This window comes from Schistocerca americana, chromosome 2 (assembly GCF_021461395.2).
Source record: "Schistocerca americana isolate TAMUIC-IGC-003095 chromosome 2, iqSchAmer2.1, whole genome shotgun sequence".
In the NCBI taxonomy this organism is placed as follows: Eukaryota; Metazoa; Arthropoda; class Insecta; order Orthoptera; family Acrididae; genus Schistocerca; species Schistocerca americana.
Genome location: NC_060120.1, coordinates 435,388,859 through 435,416,160, shown reverse-complemented (window position 1 = coordinate 435,416,160; position 27,302 = coordinate 435,388,859). Strand labels below are relative to the sequence as shown.

Genomic DNA, 27,302 nt, shown 5'->3' with positions numbered 1-27,302 from the left:
CTTGTCAACCCTACCCCAAACGTCATGTGGAATTTTAGAATTCAATGAACAGAATTCTCAAACCATGTCCTACTTATGCAAAACAAAACACACCAACTCTATTAATGTGTGGTAGCCCTTAAGAAATTTTTATACTATTTACAAAGGAGTCCTATTTTACTGACATACACCTAACGAAGAATGGTGGTGCATATGCTTACCTGAAAAGTTTGTAGATGAATTCATTCTTTACACTCATTCACACACACTAACACACACACACACACACATACACACACAAATAAGTGTGAATGATAGGTTGGTTAGCATTGGACCAACTATGTACTTAGTTTATAAGATAATATTAAGTTTTTTTGCAAGGAACACTGCAAGGACATGTCCCAGTAATGACAAGAAAGAGAATTTATGTAGCTGGTTCCAAAAGAAGTGGGCCACACCAAAATACAAGTAATTATTTATATATAAATGTATGTCTGAATGTGATAGTGTAAATGTTATGTGAGAATATGAGGAATTTATAGTATGTAAAATGTTGTGAAATGAAACTGAGGTCCTGCACTACCAAATAATTAAAAGAAAAGAAAGGGGGGGGGGGGGGGGGGGATCAGACCAAAATTGAAGAATGCAAGTAACGGATATGAATGCCAAATACAAGTGTTCAAGACCCAATTACATAAGATCATGGCTTTTCTGAATGTCCTTCCACAAATATTTATTTTAGCATAACTTTTGTAGCAAAGTATTTATTTAAAAAACAAAGAATCAAACACCAGCCGAACAGGCTGGACCAGTGGCACTGCCTGGCTGCTGTGTTGTCCTCAGCCGATAGGCGTAACTGGATGCAGAGGTGGAGGGGCTAAGTGGTCTGCACATAGCTCTCTTGACCATTGTCAGTTTTCATGACCAGTGGTGCTACTTCTCAATTAAGTAGCCTACAGAAGGTCATACCTGGACGGTGACACATTTAAGTGCTAGCCAAGCCCTACAGTGCATAAGTTTGGTGATCTGATGGGAACTGGTGTTAACCACTGTGGCAAGGCCATTGAGTAAATAGTTTGTTGCAAAACACAAAGAAGCATTCACAGAGTATTTGCTTAGTTATTGTGTGTTCTGCAAATGACTGATTTCAGCAGGAGATGATAAATGTTTCTTTCCATTCCTTATCATAACTGTCTGTAGATACGGAGACCAGCTCCTGGTAGATTTGAGAGAGGTGCGGCTAAGTGTAGTTTTGCTTGCCAGTGTCAGAAACGCAAGAGTGAAGTTCTCTGTTCCTTTTGTTGGTAATCAAGAATTATAAACACTTGAGTGAAATGAGATGATGGTAGTAATTCATGCATATCATCAGATTTTTTATATGTATATTGTTTTTTCAGGGAGCACTAACTCATCATGTAAATATAAATGATGAATTAATGATGAGAATTAATATGAAATACCTTGTCACAGAAATGTTTGCTTACGAATACGAATTTTGAAGGCAAAAATGGCTTCTTAAATGTTATTCACTTATGTGTAAATATTGTTTTTCAGACAGAGAAAATAATGTGACAGATTCATGTATAAGCTTGTATGTAAGTAAAATGTATTAGACCTCATGTGTCAGCTAATATTAAAATGACATTTATGTGTAGTTATAAGGAGCAAATGTACATCATGTTTTAATTTCTTTGTGTAAGTGTTGTAAAATTTTATGCACTTGTATAAAGACATGTAAGGAAACCTGTATATGAAAATGGCGTTTAACATAAGTGAAATTAGAAGGGACTTCAAGAAAACTGTCTGCACATCATATGTTTACTGTGAGTTGAATGAGAAATACACACTCGAGTGAAGTAGTGACTAAGCTTGTGTATACCTATAATGACAAAAGTGTTCTAACCGCCATTTGTAGTGCATTAGACACCAAACGTTACTACAAAGGATGAATTAAAGTAACAATTTTATGAGAAGGAAAGTTGCTACTCACCATATAGTGGAGATGCTGAGTCGTAGATAGGTACAACAAAAAGATTTTCACATTTAAAGTTTTCGGCCTATGGCCTTTGGCAACAATAGACACACATAGAGACTCCGCTATATGGTGAATAGCAACTTTCCTTCTCATAATATTGTTACATTCCATCCTGGATTTTTCCATTGTTTGAATTACAATAAGTCGTTTATGGACTTGCCTGGAATATGTGAGCTCTTGACGTGGTGCTGATGATACGGGATGGCCTTTTGGACCCTGAAATATGTGATGTACTATGTGATCTACATAAAAACGGCCAGAACTTTATGGCTCCTCTGTTGCAGCATCAAACTTTTTAACCAAACAAACATCAGTGTCCACTTATCCTACGGAAACCTCTGGACACTATAAGAACATCCAATTCATCATTGTCTACAAAGTTATAGACCCAAGGCTGTGAACAGTTTTCCATAGTTGCACCAATGGTACTTCAGGACATGCACACAAGAACACTTCTTTGTGTGTGGAGATTTGGGTGTGCAAACTATGGATGGTGGTTACACCTCAAAAATGGAGCAAAAGACTATTCAAATGAGCCTTTTCTCGAGTCATGATCTCTCAGAAACTGAACCTTTAAAGTTTTGTAAATTTCATGTAAATTAATTGTACTATAAAAAAGTTGACAAATCAGGGGATAAATAAAATATAAATTGGGCACAAGGAATGGGGGTTTGATACGCAGCTAGACCAAAAAGTAGTTTAAGTGCTACGTGCATATGAAATTTGATTATTTATGTTATGTATATTTGTAAAATGCACAACTACTGTACACTGTCATCCAGTAATCATGGATAACATCAGTAGACAGTAGGGTGGCAGTTGTTATGGACCTTATTTTGGTGTAGCCATTAAATTTATGCCATTCAGTAAGTATTGGAACACTGTGCCTGGCAAAGATGTAATCTAAACATGCCCACGCCAAAAGGATATATGTAAGAAAGGAAAGATGAACATATAGCTCCTTTTATTATTTCCTTAAACCAATATCAAAGTTTTTCACTCTTAAACTATCAATCTCCTGATGCTCATGATTCTGGGTGGATATATTGTGTCAGACAACAATAAACGTTGGTGTAAAAGTTTTTACAATACATCCTCTGGAGAGAGAGACAGTTTCTTTCATTTCTAAATTTCTTCGTTGTGAAAATGATACCTGGATGCATTGTAGCCTGCAAACTTTCGAACACATGGTGACATTATTTATGATTGTATTATACTGCATTCTTTATTACAGAGCTGAACGCTGCATTTTCTTCTTCAAGAAAGAAGAGGGAAATATCACTCTGTTCAAAGGAGAGTTAATATATCAATCAATTTAGACTGTTATGAATATAATAGAGGGAAACATTCCACGCGGGAAAAATATATCTAAAAACAAAGATGATGTAACTTACCAAACAAAAGCGTTGGCATGTTGATAGACAAACAAACAAACACAAACCCACATCCTTTCATCTTTCCCTCTCCTTCCCTCTTTCCTGATGAAGCAACCGTGGGTTGCGAAAGCTTGAATTTTGCGTGTGTGTTTGTGTTTGTTTGTTTGTCTATCAACATACCAATGCTTTTGTTTGGTAAGTTACATCATATTTGTTTTTAGATATAATTTAGACTGTTACACTGACAATCGTAGCGAGAAGTTGTGGAGGTGCGGACTTAGACGCATGAATTGCTGCTGGTGAAAGTATCCACCAGCCACACACTTTGAAATAATACACATTATTTGCTTCTCCTTATGGACCAGTACTTAAATTCCAGAACAAAGATCCGTCAAGTAGACTTATACTATGGGTGTTAAAATTGAGTGAGTTTGATTTTGAAGTAGTTCAGAAACCCAGTAAGAAAAGTGGTAATGCAGATGGGCTTAGCAGGAAAATTGACATAGTGTGGACAGTAGGTTGTAGCCTTGCTGAAGAGCAGAGAGCGCAAGTTGCTGATGCAAATTGCAAGCTGTGTGCAACACAACCACATGTTGTCATTCCCCACAGGGTGTTGTGGAAGTCAGCAAGACTGAGGCCTCGCATAGTGTTCCCTTCTGTGCTGTGGGAAGATATATTGAAGGAAGCATATGATCATGTATTGTCTGATCATGGAGGATGGAACACCACAGACCGAAGAGTAGCTGAGCTTTATTGGTAGAGAACATGTAAACAAGACATAAATCAGTGTGTGATGAACAGACTGCAGTGGGCAGCCACTACATTCTGACTATTATAGGTAATTTCTCCCACTATGGTGTGATTGTCAACAGGCAGACATAGTAACACATGCATTGGTAAATAACTGGTTTGGTGTTCCAAAATTTATAATCACAGATCAGATGACTGACTTTAGTTTGTGTTGATGAACCATTTATATCATATTTGTAAGCCAAGAACTAGCCTATTACATGCACAGGCTAATGGAAGGACAGAACACGAACATCAGATGAGAGGTAATATATTGAGCTGTTGCATCCATAATGACTGGGATACTTTCTTATTGTACATGGTAACAGTTTCTAATTTGAAAAATCATGATAGCATAGGCCTATCACAATACTATGTCATATGTGGTAGGAAAATCCCTTTACCATCTGAAGTAGTCAAACCAAAGATGGGGAAGAATAAAGAATGTGTATGGAATTGCAGGAGGCTATTGAGACAAGTGTGGAAACAGATGCAAAAAGCTAATACCAAGGCCATTGTGCAACAGGAAAGACTGGGACATCCATAATGTGATAGATTTTTTAGAGTACACTGCTGCATTTGCTGTCTGAGTGACCAAAGGATATTTATTTCTTTTAAGATGTAATTAAAGAGTTTTTGCACATTGTGATTGTATGAAATAATTACAAAGTGTGATTTTTTTGTTTGATGTTGAATGAACGGGGATCAGAGCAGCACGGTTGCATTTACTTTGCTCTGTGTGCACTATCGCTATGCTGGTCAGAACAAAATCTTTAGCTGATGGCCAGTGACTGTGAGAAGATACAGCTGCTTTGTTCAGATCACCTGTGACCATTATTTTTTTAACTGTGGAAAATAAAAGATGGAAACTGTTGGAACTAACTGTGGAAATGATTAGTCTTCATGTTGCACCCAGTAACAAAAGAATGTCTGTTTGGAAAACTAAGTAATTGTGATTAAGACACACTTCTGTTAACTGTTGATGCTTTAAAAAAACGAAGAGTGAAGATAAGTGTTGTGTTACAGGGTGTTAAAATTAAACTATGCTGTTTGAAAATTGGAAGCTTTGAAGAATGTTAAATGAAATTGGAGTTTTCTAATAATTATGAAGGTGAAGTGACCAAAGATAATTTATTGCTGTATCAGTAATATTAAAAGATCCAAAATATACAAGAAGTACTAGCTTTGAAATACTAAAAGTTCGGTTAAAGGAAAAGCTGTGCATATCCTAAAATAAAAAGCTACAGGATCAGTTTAATAAAAAGGAAATTTCATCTCTAGTTGATCCTCTCATTTCAAACAAATAAAGAATAAAATTATCTTTTGGTGATGCAATAGTGATGAAACATAAACAATATTGAAAGGCTGTTATCTAAAGGAGCCACAGATTTTTGAGATGTAGTATGACAGAACTTTTGCTGTGGTTGAAACAACGTGAAATAAATGTTGTATTCACGTTTAAAATGCTCAGGCCAGTGTTAAAATAACATTTTTAGAAGTTTAAATTTCAGAAACACCACCTGGAAGGTCACAGTGCCAGAACCTCTCCCTCCCTCTCTCTCTCTCTCTCTCTCTCTCTCTCTCTCTCTCTCTCTCTCTCTTTTTTTTTTTTTTTTTTTAGAAAAATCATGCACCAGTTATAGGTATGGATCTTAAATGATGGACTTGGAAGGAGAGTGATTACAGATTCTTTTCCAGATAAAACCACCAACAAAGCTAACTCTGGGTTGCATTATAGTATTGGCAGCACTGCACCTCTACTGCGGCAAAGGAGTGAACATGTTGCAAGACTTGACTACTGGAGGAAGGGGACTTTTTTCCAGACAGGAAGACATCTTAACCAGCCCCTACTATACACTAAAACAAACATACAATTTGTGGGAAGTGAGAAATGAAGTATGGAGGCTGGGAGAAGCATTCTCAGAACTGCACTTTGAGACAGTGAATAAGGGCATGTTAGGAGAGATAGTGGGAGAGTGCTGAAGGCTTATGTTCTCCTACAAATGCCTGCAAGATCAGTTGTGGCAAGCAGTGTATTTGGTGCCATGTATGTTGCAACAGCATAAGAGAGGGTGGTTGCATGTGGGAGGTAGACCATTGAAAACAGTATTCGGGACAGTGATCATCGATGACATACAGGAGCTTAATGACTCTCTAGTGCTGGCAGGGAGAGGAGCAGAAGGTAATAAGGTTCTAGTGGAAAGGCTCATCATGTGCTTGGCAAACCTAATAAAGCAGAGAGCATGAAACAACATCAAGATGCTATGAGGGCTACCAGTGGGACTAATGGGTTTTGTGAGAGTGGCTACCATTACAGTGAATCGGGATCTAAATGTAATACAGACCCAGTTAGACTGGTGCTCCCATGACAGCTGTGAAAAGACTTTTGTGAACACTTAGTGGAGGTAGTTGGGTTGCAGGTGGCTATATATCATATGGTACATGGACAGTTAAGCCCTACCCTGCTGCCATGTAAACAGCTTCTGGCAGGACTACTTAAGGCGCAAGAGGAACTACTGTCTCCATAAGAGCTCTTTGCTACTCCAGACAATGTGCTCATCTGATTCCTGGTAGCAAGTACTGATACTACGAATGGTATACAGTCCTCTCCTACACCAGGACAGAAAGACTGTGCATCCTGCACCACATCCTTATTTTCAGAGAGCAGGGGTACAATGGATATAGTCCATGTGAAAAACTGAAGTGGTTATCATGAGTTGGTCATCATGAGCTGTTATGAGCAAGGTTGACTTGAGAATACAGTATGACTAGATTTGTGAGGCAGTGGTATGATGATTCAATGGCATGGCTTGTGACTTCTCAGGCCCAAGCATTCATCTCCAACTACCATAACAGGAGCTACAACTGCAAATATGACATACCTTTTGTTATACTGATCTGAAAAGCCACTAGAAGTACTCCTAGCCAAAAACCTAAAGCACCTTGGACTCTGACCTGCCCAGCTTTCCAGGCAAGCTAATAAAGGTTGCATTACAGCAGAGAAAATGCTCCAGCAAGTACAGCAATATCGTAGTGTACGACATGCAGAGCTGGAATAATAAATGTTTCAATGTGGGTAGAACTGTGGTCTTTGACTCTTGTCTGTCCAGCCTATATCTATTTAAGGCAGAGAACCGCCCACCCACATGAACTCCCTGTATACCAGTTACCAGCTGACTGGTTCGCCCTTAGTAAATAGTGATTAATTATACAGCCACTGAACATTGGGGTTCAAGTCGAGTTAATGTGAGAGAAACTTGACTGGACTATATAGTGCAGCAAGTCAGTAACATAGCTATTGCCAGTCTGTGATCCGTTGAACTGGATAACTTCCAAAGAGGAAGGCTTATTGCACCACAACCTTTTTATGTGGTGGATGGGCAGAGCTGACCCAGCAAGAATTGCCTTCCAAGGAAATGCAGTAGGCGTAATTATGACATATATAAATTGCAGTGCTTCTGCCAGCAGAAATAAGAAAACCAGAATAAATGCTGCTTTTTTTAGCCATGAACTAGCTGTCACTGCCTGCAACCAGTTATGAAAGGTACTCCATGCCAGGCTCTGAAGTGGGTCACTCAGTCTGCTACTTGGTACTGCCTCCATTAGCTGCGGAGGTAAGAGCTGCACCTTATTCCAGATGCTGCTGAGAGCTGAATTGGTGCCTTACAGCGGGTGGCCCCCTACTGGCTGACTTATATTGTCTGCAGGTCACCTACTTGGGGTACTACCTGTCCTGACAAGAGTTGCCATTTGCCGTGTGCTGTCACACTCTGCTGCTGCTATCTTGCCTTGTGTGAGTACACTCCACCCCTGCAACCACTGTCACTGTTGCCTATGCTGGGGTCATGAGTTCATCCTTTGTGTGTGTTTGAGTGTTTTCTGCTCCAATTAGCACATCTCTACCAGCCACCGTGACAGCTTCTTCAGAGGTCAGCATAGCTGCCTGCTGCCCTGGCCTGGGCTCTGGTAGAATTCCTTTCTGCCTTAGTACTGATGATGGAACTTGAGCTGGCAGCATCAACAAAGGATACATACTGATTTCAGCACCCTCGCCATGCTCCAGGGCTTGTCTCTGACGCTGGCCCACTGACTACAACAACACAATCCCTGTACCTGATGAAATAAGAAATCAATGTCACTTCTATTTATATAATTTGTTAGTGGGCATCCATCCACTTGATTTCAAATGCTCTGCCCAGTTTATCAACTCATACCATGAGTGCCACTTGTTGTGGGATATCTAATTACATGAGCCATCCTAACATACTACCACACCTAATTGAAAATTTATTTACTTCTTAGTTTTCTTTTGAATCAAGATTTCAGTGTGGAGGTGGTCTTTAATTCCTCATAGTCCACCCAATTTCCACAAAATATTTGTAAATCATATACACAAACCTTCCACATGAATTATTCATTTAGTCACATCAGATCAAAATCCCTACAGTAGTTCCTGTGACAGAAAGCATGACATGGGACTTTAATTTATATATGTACAGAAGATAAAGAGGTGGAAAGAACAAAATTATTTTATTTTATGACAATATATAGAGCATCAGACTGTTCAATACACCACCCCCACATATGAATCAGTCCATCAAGTACTAGCATTTAATAGATTTAATGGTTCGGTGGGAGCAGGGCCCAACAGTGACTTCCAGCTACTGAACAGCTTTTATCGCAGTTATTTGTAACAATGTATAGCACTAGAGAGAGGTTACCTAACATTAATTTCTGAATTTTAATCATAACTCCACTCATTGCCCTGTAAATTAAACCACCGCTACACCAGACAAGTTGCTCAGGCATAGATATTTGGTGCTGCTCATGTGAAGCTGGTGTGAGTTGCTAGTATATATATAAACCGAAGATCCTTGCCACAGTTTCTGTCTCTATGTGTGGTCTAATTTCAGGAACTACTATAGCGATTTTGATAAAGTTTTCACTAATACATTGATTGATCCACAAATATTTTGTGCAATGTCATGAATTGAAGTCTCCCATCGCTCTCAAAATGATGCCATTGCCATCTAGCAGTGAATGGCAGAACTTCTCAGAATCAACTTTTGTGACAGAAGGTGCAACCTACCAATGTTGTGTATTGGTGTGTGCTCATGGATGACTGTCAGTGGAGTCAGGTGACTGACACTAGCTGTAGCTCATGGCAGAATTTTAATCATAAACTCTGTGCAGTGGCCCGCAAACAAAATTACCACTATGCTAGACAAGTTATCTGTACTTAGATACTTAGTGCTGCTTGTAAGAAGCCAGGGCAGATCACTACTGTGTGTAATAAATATTTCACCTTCCTTAATTACATGTTTCATAGATCATATTCATAACAAATGTTTAGATGTGAAATGTTTCAGCTGAACAAACTAGAACACATACTAAAATGTATAAAAATTGATAAATATTAGTATGTCTACCATCTTTCTGTATAAATGACTATTTATTTCTATTTCTCTATGGTATAGAAAGAGTTGTTAAGGAGAACCATCTGTAATCTACATTGGAAACACTTCTGTTATCTGTGAGAGATTTGTTTTTGCATGGGTAGATTTGCAAGGTGTTTTATAACTGCACTTTTCACACCTTTCTGTGCTGAAGATAGATTTATTAAAGGATAACACAGATCGGTTTTCTTTCTAATTTTGTGTTTCGGAATATCTCTATTACTCTCAAACTCAGAAGGATTTTTGGTAACAACTTTCATAAGAGGTTAATATTCCCAGCTTCTAAAGATATGGCTATAGGATATACATCTGTGGACACCACATATAATTCTAATTACTATCTTTTTTTCAATGAATATGTGTTACCTAAGTAAATAATCTATAATATAACCCATAAAGACCAGCAAATGAAAATTACAGAATATGTAAACTTACTGGCTTCTGTATCTCCAATGTTGGCAATTATTCTTAGGTAGAAGTAGCCATGGATCAGTTTAATAAAAAGGAAATTTCATCTCTAGTTGATCCTCTCATTTCAAACAAATAACGAATAAAATTATCTTTTGGTGATGCAATCAGGTTTATCAGGTCTACTATAAGCTTTTTGGAAGCTAATGTTCTCACTAACATATAATACGTACATAGAATGGAAGTGCTATCCTTGGGCTTTCATTAACAATTGACGACTTTTGTTAAAACAAGATTCATTATTAACTTCATCGTGAACAATATCTGATGATGCCACTCAAGAATGTTTAAGGTACTGCATATTCTAAAGTCATTCTCAGAGGCTCTGTCCAAGTTGATGGACAACAAACATCCGATGAACCAGCTCCGCCACCTACTGTCCGCTGTGCTTGGGTGTTAGTTACACACAATGCATCATGGCATCACATCACTGAGGAGACTGAAAATTACAAATTGAACAGCATAAGCTTATAAAGTTAATGGCTTAAAGGCTCCAAAAATGCTTATTGGAAATCAAGAAATACTGCATCTACCCGACTGCCTTTATGCATTGCTTTCAGGATGTTGTGAGGCTCTGGCTCTAAGCACTGTGGGACTTAACATCTGAGGTCATCAGTCTCCTAGAACTTAGAACTACATAAACCTAACTAATCTAAGGACATCACACACATCCATACCCAAGGCAGGATTTGAACCTGTGACCGTAGTGGTTGCACAGTTCCAGACTGACGCGCCTAGAACTGCTCGGCCACACCAGCCGGCGATGTGAGGAAAGTGTGAATTGGGTTTTGCATGATTTCTGAAATCTGTATTGGTGGAATGGAGATGGTCATTCTGTTTAAGACACCTCATTATGTTTTAGCTCACAATATGTTCTAAGATTCTGCTCCAAATGGATGCCCAGCATATTGGACAGTAGTTTTGTGAATCATTTCTGCTTCAGTTTGTGTAGATGAGTGTGACCTGCACTTCTTTCTGACTGCTGGGCATAATTTTTTTTTGTTTGAATGATTTATGGTAGATTGTAGTACAGGAGAGAACTAACTTAACTGTAAATTTGGTACAGAATCTGGTAGAGATTCCATCAGGCCCTGAAGTTTTATTCAATTTTAGTAATTTCAGCTATTTCTCAGCACAACTGACGCTAATATCAGGACCAGTCAGTTCATGTTGCCCACTTCGCAGCATCTTTCTGTCTTTAGAGCTATGTGTTGTTACAAATAACAGTGATAAAAACAACCATTCACTCTCTCACAGATGATTGATAAGTAGTGCAGGAATAACATAACATCAACTAATTGTTGAGGAGCCACAGATGGTTGCATTTGAGGCTTCATGTGGCTGTATGTAAACTAGAGAAAGATTAGTAGCTTGAAAGCTCATTAAGTACAGGGCTATTACAAATGATTGAAGTGATTTCATAAATTCACTGTAGCTCCAATCATTGACATATGGTCACGACACACTACAGATACGTAGAAAAACTCATGAAGTTTTGTTCAGCTGAAGCCGCACTTTAGGTTTCTGCCGCCAGAGCGCTCGAGAGCACAGTGAGACAAAATGGCGACAGGAGCCGAGAAAGCGTATGTCGTGCTTGAAATGCACTCACATCAATCAGTCATAACAGTGCAACGACACTTCAGGACAAACTTCAACAAAGATCCATGAACTGCTAACTCCATTTGGCGATGGTATGCGCAGTTTAAAGCTTCTGGATCCCTCTGTAAGGGGAAATCAATGGGTCGGCCTGCAGTGAGCGAAGAAACGGTTGAACGCGTGCCGGCAAGTTTCATGCGTAGCCCGCAGAAGTCGACGAATAAAGCAAGCAGCAAGCTAAATGTACTACAGCCGACGGTTTGGAAAATCTTACGGAAAAGGGTAAAGCAGAAGCCTTACCGTTTACAATTGCTACAAGCCCTGACACCCAATGACAAAGTCAAACGCTTTGAATTTTCGGCGCGGTTACAACAGCTCATGGAAGAGGATGCGTTCAGTGCGAAACTTGTTTTCAGTGATGAAGCAACATTTTTTCTTAATGGTGAAGTGAACACAATGTGCGAATCTGGACGGAAGAGAATCCTCACGCATTCGTGCAGCAAATTCGCAATTCACCAAAAGTTAACGTGTTTTGTGCAATCTTATGGTTTAAAGTTTATGGCCCCTTTTTCTTCTGCAAAAAACATGTTACAGGACATGTGTATCTGGACATGCTGGAAAATTGGCTCATGCCACAACTGGAGACCGACAGCGCCGACTTCATCTTTCAACAGGATGGTGCTCCACCGCGCTTCCATCATGATGTTCGGCATTTCTTAAACAGGAGATTGGAAAACCAATGGATCGGTCATGGTGGAGATCATGATCAGCAATTCATGTCATGGCCTCCTCACTCTCCCGGCTTAACCCCATGCGATTTCTTTCTGTGGGGTTATGTGAAAGATTCAGTGTTTAAACCTCCTCTACCAAGAAACGTGTCAGAACTGCGAGCTCGCATCAACGATGCTTTCGAACTCATTGATGGGGACATGCTGCGCCGAGTGTGGGAGGAACTTGATTATTGGCTTGATGTCTGCCAAATCACTAAAGGGGCACATATCGAACATTTGTGAATGCCTAAAAAAACTTTTTGAGTTTTTGTATGTGTGTGCAAAGCATTGTGAAAATATCTCAAATAATAAAGTTATTGTAGAGCTGTGAAATCGCTTCAATCATTTGTAATAACCCTGTATATGTGTTGTTACATTTGTCTATGTACCACACATCTCTCAGGTGTTACCTTTTCCCACATGTGTTTGTTGTTTTCATCGTGGGATTTTCAGTTGTGTAACCCTTCTGATGTTAGTTTTGTTTTCAGAATTTTGTGCCAATATCAATGCCACTAGTAAACTCTATTGGGAAGAATTTCCCTGTTACGTATTCTTGTCAGAAGTACTTGGAATTTTGATTCCTGAAGGTTATTATTAGCTAGCCAATCTGTCTTCTTGTAATATGTAGCTGACTTTGGTTAATTTCAGGTGGAGCATCTTGAAATGGAAACAATAATAGCTTTGGAATTTGAAGGTGTTACTTTTGGTGTCTGGAGAAAAATTAGACTAATAAACATAGCAACATGGCAAAGAACCTTCCTTCTTGATCTGCAAGCTCTTGATACTGTGTTATTTATCAAGAAAATGAAGGGAATTTTAGAATCAGAATACATATTAAAGGTGATTCACAATTGCCGGCTTATTTCAGCAATTCTTCTTCAGGATTATAGCATAATGCTAAAGAATGTATTCGACACACAGGTAAATATAGAAATGTTTCAAGTTTAATGATTTTGTTTTAAGCTTTTGTAAGAGATCATATAAAATTTAGTTTCTGTCTTTGACAGTAAGTTTAGAGATGAATGGGGGTTTTGGAGAGAGAGAGAGAGAGAGAGAGAGAGAGAGAGAGAGCAAGCCTTACTGCTGAAAAGGCAGCTGCAAAACGTAGGTATTAATCATGTTTGAATCTGTGTTAGTGACTAGAGAGAGAACTCACTTTATTCAAATGTTACTTCATTATTTTTGTGTTCTAGTTCATTCATATTATTCTCAAATGCCAAGGACTGGTTACTGTGCTAGTGAGATAGCTGAAAAATATATTGATACCTGTATTATTTTTTTTCCCCCATAGGCAATTGGAAATACATCTGAGGTTGTATAAAGTGATTTAATTTGTTTATTATGCTTCAGTTTTTATTTAGTTTGGTTTTCATTCACCCAAAACTGCCATTATAAATAAATAAATAATGAAAAACAGTCCTCGTGGAAGTAGTATTGTCAAACATGGGGAATTACTGTACTGCATCTACTGCTCATTCCCTCTTGACACAATATACTATCTGTAAACTATTTCTTTAGTGCAGGGGACTAATTCTAAATTTTCAGAACCTTGAAGACTTTGCGCTGTTAGTAATTTGTGTCTTCTCACTTCCAGTCTTAGTAGTCCAACAACAATATGTGCAGTAGTACTGTAATAGCAAGTGTAGAAAGCCAGCTTCATTTCACTGTGCTTTGTTGAGACCCTTCATTCTAAGATGAGTTGAAGCAGCTCTAGATCTTTCACTACTGTTATGATACATTATCAGAAAAGAAAAATTACTATCCACCTGCTAGGTACAAAGTACATAACACAGGTTTATTGATGTCACTGTGTGAGGGTTTTGGGAGCTGCTCCCACTGCACCATTCCATCCGTATAGCAGCCTATGTATTTGTTCCCATCACCCCTGCCCCCTGTAATATTAACAAACATGAAAGGGTTTGTTTTTGCAGTCATTCTGTTTTCAAGTAAATAGTAAAAGAAAGTAACAGTAAGGTTGGTTTGACTGTTCAGTACAAACCGTTGAAGTCTACAAGGATTGTACAAAAAGTATCAAGAAAAGTGTCAGTAAAATAGATTTATTTGAGATATTGCTACAGTGCTCCAAAATTACTCAAAGTTCAGCCATTGAGCATCGACACACCTTTGCCAGCGGCTTTCCCATTACTCAAAGGCTCCCTGATAAGCAGTTTCTGAAATGTCCTTAGGATTGTGCATGGAAGCCTCTTTGACAGTACTTAGAATCCCATTGTGGTTTCCTGTGAGGAAGGATTTCACTCTTGGGAATAGGAGTTAGTCTGCTGGTGTCAAGTCAGGACTGTAAGATGGTTGGGAAATCTTTGTGATGCCATTTATCATCATGCAGTCAGTAACAAAGGAGCAAGCATGGCTGGGCACATTGTAGTGAAGTAATTTCCAATTTCCGGCAATGACTGACCTCATCTGGTTGACGCTTCCCTTCAGTCTTCTTACTACTACAAGGTAAAAAGCATCTTTAACTTTCTGCTCCCCAAGTACAAATTTGTAGTGGACAACCCCCTTGGTTTCAAAGAAAATGATGAGCATGGCTTTAACTTGATTTTTTTCATTTGAGCCTGTTTTGGTTGATGTGATGCTCCAGTGTGACATTTTGAACTTTGTCACTTTGTTTCCAAATCACTTTCGAATATCTAAGTTTTGTCTCCTGTGATTATGTTGTCCAAAAAGCCAGGGTCTTCTTCGGGGCATTGCAGAAGGTCTTTGAACCAGACGTTCACCTGTCAAGGCCTTCAGGATGAGTTTAATGCAGATCTGTCATATCCCCAAAACCTTCAGTGATAATGGTGTCCACTGTCATCTTATCAATGCCAATTATATGTGCTCACTTAACCGACAGTCTGAATCCAACACTTCATGCAGATGTTGCACACTTTTTGCGTGTTCACTGTTTAGCTAAACTGAACTGTTGTGGCAGCAACATCCTTGGTGCTATCTAGCTGGCTTCCTGGAAGTGTGGAGTGCCACCAGATATCAAGGGCATTCATTCAGTTTTGTGGTACATCCAAAGAACTTTCGGCATTCAAATAGCAGTGTAGTGCAAGCAGAAGCACATTTGTTGCCAATATACACAACTCTATGTGTCATAAATATCAATTTAGTTTATATAAATATTATACATATATTTAAACAATGGAAAATCAAGGATGGAATGTAACAATATAATGGAAACGATAGATGCTACTCACCTCATAGCAGAGATGCTAAGTCACACAGAAAGGCACAACAAAAAGTCTGTTGGAAAGTTAGCTTTTGGCCAGCAAGACTTTTGTCAAATGTAGACAACATATATGCATTGACACAAAAGCAACTCGCAGACACTTCACCACAATCTCTGGCAGCTAGAGCCATACCTATATTTGTGTATAAAAATGAAAGATAAGTAGCAGACACTGTGTTTATTTCAGCATTGTCAAATAATGCATGTGTAATATTATGGAAGAACTGAGTTCATTTCTTCTGTGTCAATTCACAAATACATGGTGTATATAATACACCTATTGTTTGTTTGAAATGGAAACAAAAAGAAAATAATGTTCATATTTGCTAGTGGCAAGAGTTCTTAGTGCTTTGTACAACGTGAGAAAAGTGTTACCTGATGTTGATACAGCAAGAATAGCAAGAATAAAGTGTGTGTGGTATGTAATTTAATTGTTGATGATTGACAAAAAGGAAAAGTAGAAGTAAGCTCAAGAATTAATGTTTATTTCTGCAATTTCATTTGTCTCACAACAAAACTATGATTTCAATGTATTTCTGTGGCACCAATGTAGTTATAAAATAAACTTTGCATACCATTTTAACTGAGTGCTTACAATGGTGAATGTAACATAAAATAGAAATATTAAATGTCACCAATATAAAACACCAAAGAGCTAGGAAATAGGGAATATATTAGCAGTTACAATGGTCATAACTGGCAAAAACAAATTGGGCAGTCTGCAGCTGAGAATCAACTATTCACTGGGCCTGGCTGGGTAGCTGTGCCCCGTTGTTGCCAATTTTTAAAGGGTTGATATTCCAAGAGACCAATATGACTGCATGTCTGCCATCCCTGAGACAACTGTACAAGTTTTTAAGAAAATAAGTTTGTCATTTAATAAGAGAAATAGATGCAACGAGATCCGATGTTTGATTTTGAATAATTGTATTGATAAATAATTTTCATCAGGAATCTTTTCCATGTTTGGCAAGTGCTACATAATTCATTTTAAGTCAAGATACTACTAGAGTAAATTTTATCTTACCATGAAATGAAGTCATAAGAAATAGATACAGTTCATTTTTTGCCAACTTAAATGCTATACTGGACCAGCCTGGTATTTTAGTGGCAAATGAATTCCGTATTTCCATAGACATCACTTAAATTATTACAAAACTCTTGAGTATGGCAATACATTTTTGTTTTGCAGGTAGCTGATCTCTGTGTTGCACTTAATAAGTACCAGGAACTACCTCTCTTTGTCCGAAGTCTACCTGATTGTCTTAATCTTTACTTGGATTTACCTGAAGTGCTTATTCATCGACCATATGTGCGAGATGGCTACATTGATGTAAGTTTCTACAATGTATATGCCTTGCACCACTTAATAACATACTTTGAAGCTTTTCAAAACATATATAATTATCATGACCTATGATTGTGTTTATTGTGGAAGAGAGTTAGAAATGATGGTGGTGTATTTCTTAACAGACTGTTATTGATGAATTAGAGAGATATGTAACACATGATTCTTCATCTTAAAACGTATGTTTCATGTGGAAATGATTATTTCTGGAGTCACAAAGGTCTTTGCCAATAGCTGTTTTGTCTGCTTGATAGCTGAGATTCTGAAGGATTGCTGAAAATGACAATATTGCCAGTGATGACTGAACAAATGTGGTCAAATTCAAGAGAGTCCAAATTTAGGCCAAGATATGTGTAACCTAACTTGATGCACAAGCACACAAAAACTCCATTAACATTATTCTAAGTAAATACTGATCTTAAATCAATCTTCTCCTTTGTTTTTGGCATCTACAACTCTTCCCATTTAACTAATGTGTTTCTTGTAAGATTTTGCTGTGCACTAATCTGATGGTGGTCTGTGACGAAGTTCCTTTCCACATCTCTATGTTAGCATAACTTACATGAGGGTAAGTCCATTATTATCCGCAATGTAGTTATAAAATTTTATTGTAATCAAATAAGAAACTTACAAAAACATCATTTTTTGACATAGAGTCACCTTGCATTTCAATGCACTGATCCCTTCATAAAAAGTACTCGGTTGAGCTGTGAGCCAGGAATGCACCGCTTCTTTCACTGCTTCGCCCGAGGCAAATTGATGGCCCATTAGTGCCTGTAATAGTCAGAAGGGGCAAGATCGGGACTATATGGAGGATGATCCAGTACTTCAGATTTGAGTTTCTGAAGCGTTTCAGTAGTGTGGGCAGCAGTATGCAGATGGGCATTGTCGTGCAACAACACAACACATTTTGACAGAAATCCTCAGCATTTGCTTTGAATTGTAGGCTTTAGCCTGGCAGTAAGCATCTCACTGTAATCTACACTGTTTATTGTTGTGCCCCTTTACCCATAATGTTCCAGTACTGGATCTTGTACGTCCCAAAAAACAGTAAGCATTAGTTTTCCTGCGGACGGTTGGGTCTTGAACTTTTTCTTGCACAGCGAATTTGGATGTTTCCATTCCATACTCTGCCATTTACTCTCCGGCTTGTAATGATGAATCCATGTTTTGTCACCAGTAATGATCCTGTACAAGAAGTTGTCCCCTTTGTTACCATGGTGATCCAAATGTTTTTTGCAGATCTCTAAGTGTGTTTGTTTATGCAACTGTGTGAGTTGTTTTAGGACCCATCTTGCACAAACTTCAAGAAACCCAAGTCTGTTGTGGATGATTTTGTAGGAAGAACCATGACTAATTTGCGTCTGTCCAAGAGAATCATTTCACGTGAATGCTCAATGGTTTCTTCATTTGTGGTGGTAAAGGGCCTTCATCATGTGTAACACTTGTGCGACCATTTTGTAATTTTTCAGTCCATTTGTAGATACTCTGTTGTGGAAAAACATTGTTCCCGTACTGTACTGAAAGTCTTTGATGAATTTCAGCCCCTGATATGCCTTCCGACCACAGAAAACGGATCACTGGACGTTGCTCTTCTTTGGTGCAAATAGACAGCAGAGCAGCCATGATTAACAGCACGGCAGCGATAATGAAACTAACCTAGCTGCTTGAAAATTGCAAAGATACAACAGCAAATAAACAAAGCAAGCATCATCAATGTAAAATGACACTACTACCAAAACAAACAAAAATATACCTAAATTGCCGATAATAATTGATTTACCCTCATACCAATGATTGTGTGCATTTGAAGCTCTTATCTGTAAATTTAACAGTTGGTGTGCAATGTGTTTATGGATGTAAAGTACACTGCTCTGCAAAACTTCGGGATGAGCTAGATGAAGTAACATAACATATTATCTATTTGGTAGAAACGAATGAAAGTGCAGAAGCAGAGGCCTTCTACTCGTGCACAGAAAGCTGGATGTTACTTTGCATGAGGTCAGCATGACTGTAGCGCAGTATGTGGCTGGCCCAACAACACAAGGCAATTCAAGAACAGGAAAAGACAGTGTGCCTCAATCACTGCATTCATCTCCATCGTTTTGGAGAAACCACTAATAATGATGAACAGGTTGCCTGATATGATAGATCAATGGTCATTTGTCTGTTGTGTAGAGATCCTCATGAAATGCCTTACCTCTCTGTCTCAATGTAAACACTAAAATCATTGCACAGTACAGAAAAATGTGTGAACTTGGGCTGATTGAAGTGGCCAAGGATACTAAATAGTATTGATATATAGGGGTAGTGTAAACTATTTCGATCATTAATATTTGTCCAACAGGACAGGAAAGGTAGTGGCTGCACACTTTGTTATATGAAAAACATATATCACTGTCCTGCTTTAACTGTGTCAAGCCTATCAATAGTGAAGGTGCAGTATGCTGCCAATAGTGCATTTCCTTTGATGGAGTCAATCATCATGATTACCCCTTTCCCTTTTTAGCTGCTATATATAACATGGTGGCTCTTTCTACACAGCTGGTCATATAAGTGGCAAATCCATGAGGTCAACATGTCACTGATGTCAAATTAACATGCTTGGATTATCAAATGATTATCATTGCATTGCAATGATACAGAATTGGTGTGAGTGACATCATCTACATTCTGTGTATCACATGGTCTCATGGTATGGTATGCCATTGCATATACACTGTGATCTCCTCTCGATCATGTAGTTGTTAATTCTGACAGCAGGTTGTTCATATCTGACATGTCAAAGTCAGTGGCTGTCATATCTGACGTGCTAAGGTCAGCGGCTGTTACCTGTTTTTAAAGTGTTTCAACATGATGATGGCAGGCCAAATCTAGAGTGTGCTGCTGTCACCTGTCTTGATACAGAGGGTGTTGAACAGTCGCCCAGACAAGAATGTTCTACATATCTTTCACTCATTGAAAACATTTGGCCATGGGTTTACAAGAGATTGGCATGCTACCACACACACCAGGCACGATGCTAAATGAAGTTTGGCATAGTGTTGAACCAGGATATGTCTACCTGTCAACCAAACTCAGTTAGACTCAATACACAGACAAGTTGAGCATTTTTTACTGCTAAAGGTGACAAGTCTGTGTATTAATCCATATCTACTCTGCAGAAGTAGGAAGCTAGCTTAAATCCTGAAATGTCTAACATATCTATACCTGACTAACATATCCTCTAGCTTAATCAGAATTATTACTGATAAAACCATAGAAAAACTCGTACCCTCTCATTTGCTGCCATTTATAGATGAACAAGTGTCAAAATCACTATTCAAGTGTGATGAAACATAAACTAGGATCAAACTTATTTTGAATATTAAATTATCCAGATGTCGTTTGTACGAGTATACACATAATTACACAATATCAATTAAGCCATGGTTTGGTTCACCTTGAAGCCATAAATGTATTGCTTGGATTTATGTAAAGTCATGTTCACCTTAATAGTGAATCACTAAAGGAGACAGTAGGTTAAAATCTTATCTTGTAGTCTTTTAACACTGAAGTTGTCCATTTTTTCACCCTAAAACAGTAATTACTACAAAAATTCTCATTTGTTCGATATGAGATAGCACAAGTTTATCATATAGTGCAATATGTCAGATAAATAGTCTGTATCATAACAACCTATGAGTTATTATTTGATTGCTTAGGGAAATTCAGTTATAAAATAATGAAATTTGTGCAAAAATAATGAAACTCGTATTAGAAAGGCAAATCTTTAATGCATCATCTCCAATGGACGGAATCAAGAGACGCTGAATTGTTTCTCTATTCAGTGAATTTCATTGCAGCTCACCTGCATGCCGTTTGATGAGGCAATTGTGTTGTTCGATATGAGATAGCGCAAGTGTATCATATAGTGCAATATCTCAGATAAATAGTCTGTATCATAACAACCTATGAGTTATTATTTGATTGCTTAGGGAAATTCAGTTATAAAATAATGAAATTTGTGCAAAAATAACAAAACTCATATTAGAAAGGCAAATCATTAATGCATCATCTCCAATGGACGGAATCAAGAGACGCTGAATTGTTTCTATATTCAGTGAATTTCAGTGCAGCTCACCTGCATGTCGTTTGATGAGGCAATTGTGTGACTGGCCATTGACAAATTTATAATGATACTTAAAGCATCTCACACTAATCTGACATATATTTATATGGAAAGATGGGAATGTGGGTGTTTTTATCAAGTAAAATTTCTTCTATAAAATTTAATATGTACAAAACTTGATAGAGTTATACACAGATTTTGTCTTCTTCATATTTAGTCATAAAAAACTTTTCATGTCAACCCTTCAGTGCTTTAGAAATAGTGCTACAGCACTGAGTATAGTTTGGCCACGTAACATGGCATTTGACATGGAGAGACTCAGGAATTGCTTAGGCTCCATTTTGCCGTGTTGCTAACAACATTAGTAACAACTCTGATACTAGGACCAATGCTTATTAAAGAAGTGTTCCTCGCAGTAAGGTATGTAGTAAGATTCCTTCTGCAGTCATAATTGATGCAGTGACCTCAATAATAAGAACAGTCTCCTTCTTCTGGAGCCACTACTTCTACGCATCTTCCATACATAAACTATCAAACACGAATATCGATGCAAAACCCCTCTGTCCAACCTAACATTTCATATTAAGATTGCTTCTGAATCCTAACATTAACATTCATTATACGATCACATTTCAGTTACATGCTCTTAGATAAGGCGCACATCAAAAAACTGATGTTATCGTATTAATATCATAATACAGTGTTAGCAACTACATATCTATTTCTCCACTATGATTAACAATAGGTTACTGTTGATACCTCAATTCAGCATAATGCTAGTTAAGTACTATTTTTAAATCTTTTAACTACTACAGGCCAAAATGGGACCCACTGCCAAGTGCCCAGTAAGTTGTCAGAAGTTTCCAAGTAGACTTTGTATACCAATAATTTTGAACAACATGTTACTGGCGTTTCTTCTCCCTTTAATCAGTTAAGGATGGTTGTAAATCTTGAGTACTATACATAAGCCTACATTTTTCTGCTTTTATGCCTCTTTGGTTAACAATTATTTAATGTTATCTACTGACACTGACTGAGCGAGTGTATACCTGTCCTTTTTTCCCCCTAAGGTAAGTCTTTCCGCTCCCGGGATTGGAATGACTCCTTACCCTCTCCCTTAAAACCCACACCCTTTCGTCTTTCCCTCTCCTTCCCTCTTTCCTGACGAAGCAACCGTTGGTTGCGAATCCTTAATTTTAAATTTAGTACTGATGCTTTGGAATATTGAGTGGCTTGTAAACTGTTTCAAGGTGAATGGGATCCTACAAGAGAACATAATACATTATCATTTGCCAGTAGAGCTTGGATGAAACATGGATTGAATTATACGGCAACAGAGAAAGAGTTACTAACTATAGTCTGAAGCATACAAAAGTTTCAAACTTTGATATGGGGATCCAAAGGATCCAAAATAGTGGTGTATATTGATCATCAAGCTCGAGCATTTCCCGTGGTATTTGTTTAATACATGGGAGACTGATATGGTGGGTATTATTCTTACAAAATTTGGTTACTGGTGCCCTGTAACATTTTACGTTGGGAATGAATGATCCGGTAAGGACAGATGGTCCTGGAATTACTTACAATATAATTCTTTTAAAATTAAGTTAGACCAACAGTGAAGAAAAGAATTTAGTCTTATGCATAAGGAACGATACAGCTGATGATCCATATTTTAAAGATAAGTGGTTGATGATTAAAAGAGCTTTAACCATAGATAATAAAACATCAGAATGGATGATACATAAAGAGGCGTTATTGTGGAAAATGAAGAGAATAAAGTTGAAATGGGAACTATGGATACTTGTCACAATAGAATTGGGCCTTATTACATTTATTCACAAGGGATACGGACACCTTGGAGTACAGAAGTGTGTAAAACATGTGGTAAAGTTTTATGATTTTAAGAACTTAATTAGAAAAATATGAACAATAATAAGAACCGCTGAAAGATGCCAGAAGATAAAGGAAGACAATTGAGCTGTTGTGTATAAATTGTATCCTGTAACACCTTTCTGCAGTGGATTTTTTTTGTAAAACCTTCCTGCAGGCTGGGGTGGAGTATTATATATATTTGTGCTAGTAGAGTGCTGGTCCAAGTCTGTTAAGCTCTGCCCTGCGAAACAGTGATTCATTGTTTGAGAGAATATCTCAGAGATTAGGGAAAACCACACAAATTATTGACTGATAATGGTCCACAATTTATAAATGAGGCATTTAAAGAATTTGTAGCCTGGAAACAAGTAAAGCAAATAACTATTTCTAAACATCACCTTCAAAATATTGTAAACCTTGTGAATGATAGTGAATGAGATTTTGCATCTTTATAGGACATATTGTCCCACAAAACAGACATCCTGAGCACAGTTAATTCCTGAATTTTAGGGACTGATTAAGTGAATTACTGCATGTGATGACAGGACTATCACCTGTAAAGGTAATGTATAAACTTTTAATAGGATAATTACTATTAAAAATGTTTGGTTGGTCTAAAGGGAGAGAATTAACTATAGGTGAAGTACAGAGGCAAGTAGAGGTTAACCTACAACATAATGAACAATGTCTGCAGTGACAGAATAATATTGCCCAGGTACCGGAATTCAAAATTGGTGATTTGGTTTTAATAAGTGATCATCATTTAAGTTGAAATATTAAAGGAGAGACAAGTAAATTTTTTCCTAAATTGTGGGACCATACTGAGCATTGTTCTTAGTGGAGCCAGGAAGTGGTAAAGAAAATGGGTTGTATAATGTAGAAATGGTGAAATAATTTCAACCCAGAGTATAACTAGCTGACACACATTAATATGACATCATTATAAATAATTTTAAGTGTTATTTGTTTAGAATAAGTACACATAAATCAATCAATCAAGTTTTCTTGATGATACACAAAGGACAACAAATGACACGGTATAGAGGACCCAAAGCTTAATGAACATATACATGCACACACATATGTGGGTAACCACAAGGATCAAAAGGACACCAGAATAAAATTGTATAGTGTTTTTTGGAGGGAGAAATACAGTGCCGTAATCTTATTTTCTTATAAGACAATAAATGAAAAGCTAACACTGAAGAGGTACAGTGATCACAGTCACACGAGGTAGAAAGGGGATGTGATGGACATAGATAGAAGTATACATAAAATTTAAGGAGGAGGCCTGAACAAAGTAGACTGTATAGTGATCAGGAAGTCAGAAATGTCTGGTGGATAATATATTTGAAGGAAGATTGGACCGTAGTGAGTCTTGAATGGAATACTCATTATTAGGGTACTGGAGGGATATGATGTACCTTGTTATGGTATAATATGGAGTTGTGTTGTGTAGGTTAACACCCATAGATGGGAAACTATACCAGCTTTGGGTGGACCTGTAGGAGGGATGGCCCCAAACATATTTTTTGTTGATGAGTGAAGGAGGTAGAGGGATGCATCACATTGTATTTTGAGTAAGTAAGGGAAAGAGTACTGGTTCCTGGAAAGATGGAGGAAAGAATAAGTTGAAAGAAAAAGAAAGGGAAAATGGCTGAAATAAAGTGAAGTTTCCTCCAGATTGAAGGACTTACCTGTTATGAGCTTTATTAGTGGGATACTGTCATGTTCTGAGGTTTGACCTTTATAGTAAGATACTGTAAGATAATCTTTAAAGAAGTGCTAAGGCACATGCACATTCCTGAGTTGTGGAAATAAGTAATAAGGCAAAAATGATATGTATTTGTCAGAAATCTGGAGACAAGAAACAATTAGAAACTGCAAAATTGTTTAATGAAGAACGCGAGTAACAGTCGAATTCTTAAATAATATTACAGATTTTAAATAGTAGAAATAATTTATTTAACAATGAATGATGACAAAAATATAGAGCCCACATAATTATATTGGGATGACAGATTTGGTCTAATAAAAACAATGAAATATATATTAGATAATAGGAAATTTCTTTACAGTAAATCTAGAAATCATGTAAGATGATGTAGTATGCCGGCCGGGGTGGCCGACTGGTTCTAGGGGCTACAGTCTGGAACCGTGTGACCTGTACGGTCGCAGGTTCGAATCCTGCCTCGGGCATGGATGTGTGTGATGTCCTTAGGTTAGTTAGGTTTAAGTAGTTCTAAGTTATAGGAGACTGATGACCTTAGAATTTAAGTCCCATAGTGCTCAGAGCCTTTTGAACCATTTTTTGATGTAATATGCATGATATCTTTCATTCAAGTTGGAGAGTAAGTAGTTTAAAATCATATTTTGCTAGGAAATGCCTTGGTACAGTCTTAGGCCCTTTGATAAATTGATGATATTTACATGAATGTAGAGAGAAAAACTATTATTTTATGCTAACAGACCCAGAGTGGTGCAAAACACTGTTGCTAGGCTTTTGTTAATGCAGAAACAAGAACATGTCCAGGAGTTGCACCTCCAGTGGGCACGAGTGGTGAACACATGTCATCACTTGCTGTGGTGGATGTGTTATTCCATGCAGCCGCTCATAGAAGGTGTTGTGGTGGCCCACCAAAGAAAACAAAGAGCCTGTATTAGTAGTGTACATTATTTAAAAAGTTATGTATTGGACTTACTCTTTTGTGTACAGACTAAAGAGGAGGAGCCTGGAGATCATTGTAAAGTATATTGTATTAATGGTTAATTTGACAGTACATGTTTCAAATGATGTAACTCTGATTATGACTGATTTACATTGTTTGAGGAGTGTAATGAGTTATTTTTGCAACTAATTCATGAAATCTTTGTGGAAGGAGATCATATCACAGTGAAGAAGATTATAGACTGGGACTGAATAGCAGGACAAGGTCTGCAAGATAGTGTTGTTGGCAACCATAGATTCGAAAGATATTAGCAAACAAACTGAATATACAATAGTAGTCTACTATGCTGGGAGGACATATGTAACTGATAGGTTTGACGTCTCCCTCTGAGGATTGGCACAAGACAGTGTGTGATTAGTCCAAAGTGAGCTTAACCTACATGCGTATACCACATTAGTAATATGAAATTGTCTCTATGTATGCACAGTAACTGTTTATCTTACTTGTACCTGTGAAATAAAATTCCTTCATGTATTTCTCCAATTTTCACTGTTACTTGTGTTGTTTTGGGGTGAACAATGAATGTGATTGTTTAGATTGACATCTTTTAGAGTTCGTAAATTGAAACAGAGTTTTCTTATATCTTTTTTGTATTTATTAACTTTTTCAAAATATATAGCAGTTTCCTCTTTCCTTTATAACTTGGGTTGGCTACAAACCTTCTAATGCCTTAGATGACAAGAATCGATGTGGAGTTGACACAAGCAGACATTTTGCTTGTGTCTGTATATGTGCGGATGGATATGTGTGTGTGTGCGAGTGTATACCTGTCCTTTTTTCCCCGTAAGGTAAGTCTTTCCGCTCCCGGGATTGGAATGACTCCTTACCCTCTCCCCTAAAAACCCACATCCTTTTGTCTTTCCCTCTCCTTCCCTCTTTCCTGATGAAGCATCCGTGGGTTGTGAAAGCTTGAATTTTGTGTGTGTGTTTGTGTTTGTTTGTGTGTCTAGCAACATACCAATGCTTTCGTTTGGTAAGTTACATCATCTTTGTTTTGTATATAAAAAAACAAAGATTATGTGACTTACCAAATGAAAGTGCTGGCAGGTCGACAGACACACAAACATACACACAAAATTCAAGCTTTCGCAACAAACTATTGCCTCATCAGGAAAGAAGGAAGGAGAGGGAAAGACGAAAGGATGTGGGTTTTAAGGGAGAGGGTAAGGAGTCATTCCAATCCCAGGAGCGGAAAGACTTACCTTAGGGGGAAAAAAGGACAGGTATACACTCGCACACACACACATATCCATCCACACATATACAGACACAAGCAGACATATTTAAAGACAAAGAGTTTGGGCAGAGATGTCAGTCGAGGCAGAAGTGCAGGGGCAAAGATGTTGTTGAATGACAGGTGAGGTATGAGTGGCGGCAACTTGAAATTAGCGGAGATTGAGGCCTGGTGGATAACGGGAAGAGAGGATATATTGAAGAGCAAGTTCCCATCTCCGGAGTTCGGATAGGTTGGTGTTAGTGGGAAGTATCCAGATAACCTGGACGGTGTAACACTGTGCCAAGATGTGCTGGCCGTG

The 27,302-nt window shown here is 37.9% G+C and overlaps 1 protein-coding gene across 1 annotated transcript in view; it reads left to right on the top strand.

The window, feature by feature from the left end:
* LOC124594073 (piRNA biogenesis protein EXD1-like) overlaps positions 1-27,302 on the top strand; it is a 145,876-nt gene that overhangs the window by 88,798 nt on the left and 29,776 nt on the right. The window contains exons 4-5 of the mRNA XM_047132423.1: positions 13,118-13,390; positions 16,897-17,037. Of these exons, the coding sequence (XP_046988379.1) occupies positions 13,118-13,390; positions 16,897-17,037 (414 nt within the window). The remainder of the gene's footprint in view (positions 1-13,117; positions 13,391-16,896; positions 17,038-27,302) is intronic.